A 9,628-nucleotide genomic window follows, 5' to 3' on the forward strand; every position below is an offset into this window, starting at 1 on the left:
ATTTTAAGCTCCAATAGACATGTAATAGACGATTTACGTCAATTTTATAATAAGTTGTACTTGGTAAAAATTTAATCTCAACTTTTATCATACAATTAAAACTACGAGGGTTTTGTTAATTCTATTAGTCTCTTTTAACGATTTCACTTAGCTAGTCATGAAGTGATTCACAATGATTTATTATTTGTACATTTTTTATCAATTATCAACGTGTAAGGAACAGAAAAATTCCACGCAGAGAGAAATTAAGTTTCTAATGTAATAAATAACGTGCTTAATACCTCGGTGCCACGTGTGTTTAAATTTTTCAAAAAGGCCGTTTTAACTGTTGTAATTGCGTAAAGCCATTACGTAGAAAAGTGGACTTAATACATATAGTTACGGTTGTTTGAACACTGATATCGTGAAAACGTGTTTTGCTAACGGCAAACTTACTGACCTACTACGCATCTCCAGTCGTATCAAACAAATTCACCGGAATACGCTCGAAAGTTTCGTCTTATACTGTTCTATTACATTTCGTTAGGTTCTTAAAAAAAGACTCTCTTCTCCTTCTTTGCGTTAATAAGTTAAAAGATCGAAATTAAATGACATGATCTATGCAAACTTTAAATGAAATAAGAACAAAATTATTTTGAAATTACGAGATATTGGCTTTAAGCTTGAATGGCATTAAATTTGAATTAAGTTTGAAATTAATCTGAATTTGTAACATACATTATATATGCAAATCTTGTTATTTTATCTCTGTTATTTTATCAAATATCTATAAAGCTCGAAGTGCTTTCCCTTTTGAAAAACCAGTTAACTGACACCAAAATAATTTACAATACGTATATCAGTTACTGTTAGATTTCACTGCTACCATAAGCCGCGACGCTATCGGAATCTGCATCGAATGATTAGTCAAGCAGAATCTATTGAAATCACCGTAAGTCGACATCGATAAATGTGACCGACCTCTCTAACGTTTCGAATATCCCATCCATTAACCCCGAAGCCTCTGAACCGCTGCATGACTGAGGAACGAACGTCATCCAGCTCAGAAATGAAATCCCGTAATCCCAGCTCGTGGGGCAGAACAGTGAAACCGTCGTGTTTCACATACCCGTATGAACCAGCGACTGGTTCCGGCTGCGGGTTTGCCAGTCAACAAATAACCTTCGAGGCGATCGAGCATCCTGGCGCGATCGAAGCACGCCATGAATGTCGGCGTTGAATCGATCTTGTGCGTGATCCTCGGGGTTTCGGTGATCATGCCGCATCTGGCAAATAGTAATCCATATCGTGGTAATTACACGGCGACACGTCCACAATATGATTACACGCGGGAGAAGATATTCAGGGAGGAAAAAGCTCTGGATAAGGAAAGTGGGTTGGTGTCGTTAATAAATAATCAAAAATTAGACGGCTTAATAAAATAGTGAATTGAGTTATCTTTTAATATCTTAAGAAAACAATGCCGAAGATTAATAAGATTCTAGACAGGGATAACTGAAAAAGTCCAACTAATTAAGAAGTTAAATAAATTGACACTACGTCGTTCTTAAGTGATCAGTGCATTTTATTAAATGATTTTTGGGAGATGAATTCTATATATTAAACAAGTTTAATTTAATTCTTTTTATTTTACTTGAAAACTTTCTTTCCCTCTCTCTTTCTTTAAAACGCTTAAACTTTTTAAAAAAAGAAGAAGGAGAAAACTTGCATCGACATTGAGTAATTATATCATTTGTTGAGCTCCGCAAAATAGTGCAACAGATACTACAAATTGAAATTTAATTCTTACGTAAGAAAATTGAATTATTGTCGTTTTTCACATGTAATTGAATCACTGCGACTTCTATTCATTAAACCGTACATGTTGTTTTGATAAGTAACACTTAATTAACGCTCTTCCATTTGCTACTTTGTTTTACCCGTTCTAGTTTTCTTTTTAAGACAAAAACTTTTCTAAGAGAAAGTAGACCATACGCACGTTAATGAAAGAATGAAAAATAAGAGAATGTTATCAAAGAATGTGCTGCGTTGTTTCGTTGAAGTAATTAATCGTGAATATACAGTGCGCTTTTTACAATGCGGGAGCATGAGTGGCGCTCATGGTATGCAGAAAACACGTGACACGAACAAGATGCCGTTAAGCAGTTTTATAAATAAAACCACCTCGTACAATCAGAATATTTTACAACATTTGGAATTTGTAGTGGATTTTATAATCGGCAAAATAATTTGTTTTAAATTATGAAAGTTACGAAACTTTTTAAACTCTTCGCATTTCGTAGATTCATAAAGTGATGTTAATTTTTTTGTAATCTAAAGAATACTGCGAAATATTTTAAGACAATTGATATAAAAAAATATTAAAGCATATATTACATCATAAAGGTTACAAATAACAATCGACGTACAGTTTGCAGAATGCCCGTAGCGATCAAGAAATGCAACCGTGTTTGAATTCCAAAGACAGAGTAGAGGAAAAACGCGTATTCGCTGAAGCAAATAATCAGCTTGAAAACACACCCAGGGAGTTATCCTGGGATGATGATGATTACAGAGGTTTTTCTCTGTTTGGCCTCGTTGAATCCATGCTGTCCGTTGTAGCGAACGGACTCAGCACGGTCGTAAGCAGTATCGTTGGTACCGAGAAGAAGGATTCACGGTCACGTACCAGCAGAATAAATTATAGAAATTATCATTTAATCAGGGCATTTCCTACCACGGAGAATCAAGTTACGAATCTGCATGACTTGAGAGACGCCGAGCCTGAGGACATAAAATTTTGGTCCTTTCCGAATCCTAATAGGTTCGTGTCCGTGCTCTTATTAGGCTAATTAATTGCTTAATATATTTCTACATCTCTTCTTATAGAACGTCCGACATGATTGTGGCACCAGATCTCGTAAACGACGTCAAGGAATATTTGAGGGATAAGAAGATTGACTTCAAAGTATTAATATCGGATATTCAGGTAAAAACAAATATACATTTTATATCTCTAACGTGCATTAATATTAAATCGTTTAAAGCACTGAGCTTTTGTGAAACGTGCATGGAATTTAGAAATTAATTTTTGTGTTAATGGGAGTACCGTGTATAGATAATATCATTATTAATAATTGAAAGCGCTCATTGATATCTTGTGTTTGAATAACTGGTATCTCATTATCCGCAATAACATCGGAAGAAGAGAATTCTAGTGACAGCTGATGTCCATATCTAACGCTGACACGCTTTACTTATGGTCTTTTCAATATTTCTTACGACACAGAGATACAAGAGTAACATGAGAGTAGCGAATAAACCATCATTTATTATATTAAAATGCTGGATCAAAGGTTTTCGTTACTGCATTAATCGTTATTTATGCGTCCTATTGACTGACGGTCGCTATCTTAGAAATGGAAAGAGAAATCCCGCTGGTTGTCCGTGTGATTAATTGATATAATTAAAATGTGACTGTGAATTGTGTGTAGTCGGTAAAAGCCAAGGAAATACTTTCTTTGATTAACAGAAAACGATCTCTTACCAAAATCCGAAGATGTCCAAAGAACAGCGTGAGGACTTGGTCACCACTCAAGGCCACACAATGACATGGAAACGTTATCACCGATACGGAGGTAAAATCGTCTTGTAAGATATTTTCGTACGTCGTACTAAATTCTTTTAATCAATACACGTTTAACATTGATTGAAAGTGTAATTAAATGTTACATTGTACTAATTTAATAACATTTAATATTTTATACTAATTTAATGTGTGTGAATAATTTTGTTGTATATAAAAATATCAACTGAGGTTTATTTGACACAAATGAATAAGAAAATTTAATAGGTACATTTAATTCAGTAAACTTGTCTTCCTCTTTCGCAGATATCGTACGGTATTTAGAGTATCTAGCCTTTAGATATCCCAAACTGGTAGAGTTAATAACTATTGGACATAGCTACGAAGGTCAGCCGATAAAAATGGCAAAGGTTTCGGCAGGATTAAACAAAGAAGGCGAAAGGAAGCCTGCTATTTGGATCGATGCCGGTGAGCTCTTTTTATAGAATAGTTATTTTGTAAAATAATTATTTTCTATACAGAAAGTTTAAGTCGAAAATAGATAAAAAGTAATTGTGAGCAAATAACAACTTTCATTATAACATTGTTAACATTATGAAATTAAAAAACCGTTTCTTCTCTGCGATTGTTCTTATTAGCATCGTGAAAACTTGAATTATGCATAACCTGTTGCCAAAATTATGAGCCAGCCCGTTATCATCAGGAACGTCGAACTCACATGCTTCCCACGTTTTATACACACATCTCGTACCGTTACGTTATCTTTTCGGTAAACTGTCATCGTCTTCGCAGGCATGCATGGACGAGAATGGATTGGTACCGCAGTGGCGACCTACATACTGAGTCAACTGGTTGAGAAAAACTCGAGCTACACGAAATTGCTGGAGCATTCGGATTGGATGATTCTGCCGGTTGTCAATCCCGACGGTTATGAGTATAGCCATGTAGGCGACCGTTTTTGGCGAAAGACTAGAAGCAACCACGTGGAAAGTCAAAACGATAGTAGGTGAGGATAGGAAAAGTCCATCGCCACCTCGACGCCGCGATTGTCAATTAATCTTGTTTGATCTTATTATACGTAATTGTTGGTAGCAATGTACGTTGAAAGAAGTGTTAAAGATTAGATTGCCGAACGATGAGATTTTAGATTTTAAGATAAAAAAAAGTACGAGTTGTCCAGACTGAAAAACATTGTTATAATGCCGATTACATAATCAACATCATACGATATAATTTTGAGAGCCTCTCGTGTTGCTGAACTTAAACAACGCGTGATCCTTTCTAGGTACACGCCCTCCAATTTATTACAGTTCGTAACACACTATACCAGGTGGTTGTGGACTACATGCGAGGGAGTCGATCCGAATCGAAATTTTGCGTACCACTGGGGCGAAGAGAAGGGAGGAGGTGCTAGTTCAGATCCTTGCCACGAAATATACTCCGGGCCTTATGCTTTTTCTGAGCCCGAAACGAAGGCCATGGCGGATTATATTTTGGCGAACAAACAACATATTCGGTACACTAATTATCAAGTTAACGTTTAGTTAATTTCATTTTTTAACATGTTTCACTTTATCTTCTCAATGCTGTAGAAATTTTGTTGAAATGTTTCTCACAATACTTAAACGTTAAGTTACTTCTATACTACTAAATTTATGTATAGTTTCTTCAAATTGCCAGTACTAATAATAAAATTTATGTTTGCAGAATGTACCTGACATTGCACTCTTATTCTCAAATGTGGCTGGTACCATGGGGTCACACACGTTCGAAGCCGTCGGATTACTCCGATTTGGTGAACGTAGCGAGAAAAGCGATCAACGCGATCGTGAAAGTTCACGGCACTAATTATCAACTTGGGCCGGCAGCAGAACTAATGTATCCGACTTCTGGTACGAATGTAGTGATACTTATTTTAATACATATTTAAAATGTATTCATACGAAAGATTTAACGTGTTGATTTACGGCTATTACGAAAACTTGATATCAAGATAAGACACTTCGCAATGTGTCACGTCAAGGTAAAAGATTTTGTTTTCTGTTTGCAGGAGCGTCTGATGACTGGGCTAAAGGCGTTGCCTCGATAAAGTATGCATACACTGTGGAACTACGTGATCGCGGAACATATGGATTCTTATTACCAGCTACTCAGATAGTTCCGACCGCGCGCGAGATTTGGGCAGGAATCCGGGCAATAGCTCGCTTAGTTACCTGCAACACGTGAGAGCCGCATTCCGCGTTTCTGATGCGCACTTGGCGTTCGTACGTTGTTCATTTCTTCATCCAGATAATGGAAACTGGATCAATGCCCTTTGTGAATCATACAAGTGCGGGATTGTACCGTCATTTTTACGCAATAGACATCGATGAACAGGGTACATAGGGCATTCGTGATGAAAACTCGACACTCGTTTTGTTATCGAAATAAGTTAAATGAGCTACAAGAGATGCTATCGAAAGATAAATTAACGCTTAATTGAAAATTTAATTGGAAAACAAAGAGTGCATTATCTGTTATGACATAACCGTTAATTTAAGTTACAAACAAATTACACGAGATACTACAATAGATTTTAAGTTTCTCTAAGTTCTAGCTCTGAATTTTATTTTTAGAAAATTGCTTTACATAGTTTAATTAAACGAAAGTTTGTATTTTAAGAACTTCAATATGTTTTGATTAAATTGTCAGATCTGTAGCTATCTTAGATATGTTTATTTTTGTACATTTTCCTTTGTAAATTTCTTTGTGAGGTATGTTTCCGTGTACACAGAATTATATTTGTGAAGAGAGAATGTGTGATATACAATGTAATTAAATTATTTATTATTCATTTTATTAACACTGAATTCTTTTGTACAAATAACTAATTCTCTATTCTAGTTCTATTTTAATTATTAAAATTGTACATTAGGCTATTTAGTTCGATTTTCATTATTTTAATTTCAATATATTATAAAATATATACAAAATATGATAAATAAAAGCGTTGATATTATATGATATAAAGATGAATTTCTAGTGTGAAGTGATTGCATGATAAAATCGACTAACATAAATTTGTTTTATCAAAAAGATGCCTCTTCTTTAAGGGACAAATTAATGTTAAAGAAAATAGTCAATGCATGCTTATCTATGCGTTCAAGAAGACATTTCGTTATCAAGGTTAATCCAAAATACACGCATACCTTATCGCGAGATACTGCTCCTTATTTCACAGTATATAAACCGTAAGATCTTGTTCAGTGCTTAGGTTCCATTGAGCTAACATACCAACAATGTTGATTCAGTACCTTTTAGCAACTGCTTTGGTATTCCAGGGTAAGCGAACATATTTACATTTTATCTTATATACCTATATGTGTGTACGTATACTGTAAGATTTTTATAATTCGTTTTATAATAATAAAATTTGTACATTTTATATTTTTAAATATAATGACAAGCAACAACGCGCAGATTGATGTTGGTCTGAAAGAAAAAAAATTTCTCCCCGAATTTTTAAATATATGTATCAGCTATTTCTGAAATATATTTAATAAGTAAAACTATATTCATGAAAAGTTTTCTAATAATTATACAAGCACATAGTGATATTCTATATTCATATAGTATATTTTTAAACAAAAGATTTATTTCAGTAATAGTGTCATATTCTAAAAAGTAAAAATGACGTCAAACACATTATGCATATTGAAATGAAATGTATTACAAAAGTATCATTGTAATTCTAAGAGAATTCTAAGAGAATATTATAATTCTATTATATATTATAATTCTAAGAGAATTACAATGATACTATTGTAATACATTTTATTTCAATATGCATAATGTGTTTGATGTCATTTTTACTTTTTAGAATATGACATATTACAATATTAAATATTAAATATGAATATTACAATAGTATCTATTGTAATATTCATGTGTGTGTCAATATTCAAATGTGTTTGACGTCATTTTTACTTTTTAGAATATGACACTATTACTGAAATAAATCTTTTGTTTAAAAATATACATGAATCTATGTACTGAAAGCTTACTTAATCGTTTTTATAGCGTGTCTGGCCGTGCCGTTCGGCCTGAAACCCAGGATCACCGATGGAGAGGATGCCAGACCGGGTGAATTCCCTTATCAGGTCTCTATTCGATGGGGTGTCCCACCCTATGTACCTTTTAATCATGCATGCGGTGGTTCCATTATAAACAAGAATTTCATCTTGACTGCTGGACATTGCATCATGAAAATTGGTCAACTTCAAGTCCACGCTGGCAAACATTATCTTAATAAAGATGAACCTTCTCAGCAAGTAATTGACGTCGCTGAGGCCTACGTCCACGAAAAATACCCAGGGTATGTCTATTATTTCTATTTGCACTTAAAAATAACTAATTCAGACGTTGGAACTGTAATTAACTATTGTTTCCTCTTAATGTATTTCTATATAAATTATTTTGCTAAACAAACTTACAGTTAAATAAGAGAATAAAATTAGTACTTTTGGTATTTATTTTGATAAAGATATTTTAAAAAATTTTGTATGACGCTTTTTTATAAACAAAGCGATGACACATTATTTAAAATGTTATTCATTTATTTATGCTGTAAAACTATGAATCTAACAATAAGACGTTGTAATTTATTTGAAAATAATTTCACAATACAGCAGATATGCATAGATATAATTTTTTTAAAGAATTTGAAAAACTTCTTTACTTATCACACACAATCGTTTCGTAATCTGCAATCTATGTCACGTTACAATCTCATCACTCTGCTTGATAAGTCCTTTGGAATCGGCGTTTTTTCCACTGATAATGTATCTAACGTATCTAACAAAACGTGATTATTTTGGAATCGTATTACTCTTTTTTTTAGAGGTGTTGCTCCATACGACATCGCTCTTCTAAAACTGAAAACTCCTCTCGTTTTTAACGAGAGAGTATCCGCTGTTAATTTACCGGACGACTTTGAAGAACGAAGTGGAAAAGCTGTACTCAGTGGATGGGGCTCCATTTCCAAGAAACTGCTTCCAGTAATGCCCACGGTTCTCCAAAAAGTTACCGTTCCTTTATTGGACCATAAATCTTGTCAAGAGAAATTCCCGAAAGGTCCCGAAACACCAAAAGTCTATGATTCTATGATCTGCACTGACGCTATCGGGGAAATATCCGCTTGTTCCGTAAGTCGAATTTACACTTTCTATATCTTCTTTTTGCAATTAATCTCTAACATATTGTATATAATATATATTATATTTTTAAATTTGTTAGTGTTGTATTAGAAAATTAGACGCAGACATGTTTTCTTTACGCAATATCTCTACTAATAGAATCTTTTATTTTTCTTCAAGGGTGATTCTGGCGGTCCATTGGTGCAATTTGACAATAACGGTCCCACCCAAGTCGGTATCGTTTCATGGGGAGTCTACCCATGCGGTGTAAATCGCATGCCTTCAGTCTACACTCGCGTAGCTTCCTATACCATGTGGATTAAGCTAACAATTTGGATTAATGAATAATATTAATATAAGATATTATTAATATAAAATTATATAGCTTCCGCAATTTTTTTACCGATTAATGTACTTTTATTAATTAATGCACTGTATTAATATTGTACTTCAGGATGTGCTTCTATTGACATTTGATTAAAATATTAAAATTTTTTATTTGTAAAATTGGAAATAGGTTGTTACTAACTAAAATTAATAAATATTCAGAATAAAAATGTTACATTTTACATAATTCTAAAGGAACTTTTAAAAATAAACAAATTATATGATACTACAGTTTGTAGATTTTTAAAAATCCTATATAATATAAAAAAGGGGACACAAAAAAATGCATAGCAACTTTAACCTTCTGTCTATAAATTTAGTAGTTCTGAGTGGAGTTCTAGGCAGTTCTTGACGAGTTCTAACAAAAAGTCTTATGGCGCACAGAGCTTAAGTGACTCCATTCAGAGATCCTCTATGAGGAAGCCATAACAATGGAAGCAATGTGCAAATTTCTAATTAGAAAAAAAGTAAAGTAATACTTGAATACTTTCAAGAAACATCG

The 9,628-nt window shown here is 33.6% G+C and overlaps 2 protein-coding genes across 3 annotated transcripts in view; both read left to right on the forward strand.

Annotated features, from left to right (window-relative positions):
• The first annotated feature begins 136 nt into the window (after positions 1–136).
• LOC105569210 (carboxypeptidase B-like) lies at positions 137–6,267 on the forward strand. 2 transcript variants are annotated; one of them, XM_012025462.1, is made up of 9 exons: positions 137–1,375; positions 2,411–2,803; positions 2,869–2,968; positions 3,512–3,617; positions 3,872–4,033; positions 4,358–4,571; positions 4,851–5,081; positions 5,273–5,457; positions 5,616–6,267. In XM_012025462.1, exons 1-9 carry the CDS (start codon positions 1,203–1,205, stop codon positions 5,789–5,791), a joined length of 1,740 nt encoding a protein of 579 aa, XP_011880852.1. In that variant the 5' UTR covers positions 137–1,202; the 3' UTR covers positions 5,792–6,267. The 2 variants fall into 2 exon arrangements, with proteins under 2 accessions (XP_011880852.1, XP_011880853.1); XM_012025463.1 differs by lacking the exon at positions 2,411–2,803.
• Positions 6,268–6,786: 519 nt separating this feature from the next.
• The window catches only part of LOC105569302 (transmembrane protease serine 9-like), a 10,409-nt gene continuing 7,567 nt past the window's right edge, over positions 6,787–9,628 (forward strand). The window contains exons 1-4 of the mRNA XM_012025657.1: positions 6,787–6,886; positions 7,625–7,919; positions 8,445–8,748; positions 8,920–9,086. Of these exons, the coding sequence (XP_011881047.1) occupies positions 6,844–6,886; positions 7,625–7,919; positions 8,445–8,748; positions 8,920–9,086 (809 nt within the window). The 5' untranslated portion in view covers positions 6,787–6,843. The remainder of the gene's footprint in view (positions 6,887–7,624; positions 7,920–8,444; positions 8,749–8,919; positions 9,087–9,628) is intronic.

Source organism: Vollenhovia emeryi, unplaced genomic scaffold, assembly GCF_000949405.1.
Source record: "Vollenhovia emeryi isolate VEMERY1.0 unplaced genomic scaffold, V.emery_V1.0 DF939125.1, whole genome shotgun sequence".
NCBI classification, from domain to species: domain Eukaryota; kingdom Metazoa; phylum Arthropoda; class Insecta; order Hymenoptera; family Formicidae; genus Vollenhovia; species Vollenhovia emeryi.

Coding starts and splice junctions, on each gene's coding strand:
- LOC105569210 (XM_012025462.1), top strand. CDS start 1,203: ATGAATGTCGGCGTTGAATCGATCTTGTGCGTGATCCTCGGGGTTTCG. Junction 2,804..2,868: donor TCCTTTCCGAATCCTAATAG/GTTCGTGTCCGT, acceptor CTCTTCTTATAG/AACGTCCGACATGATTGTGG. Junction 3,618..3,871: donor ACGTTATCACCGATACGGAG/GTAAAATCGTCT, acceptor CCTCTTTCGCAG/ATATCGTACGGTATTTAGAG.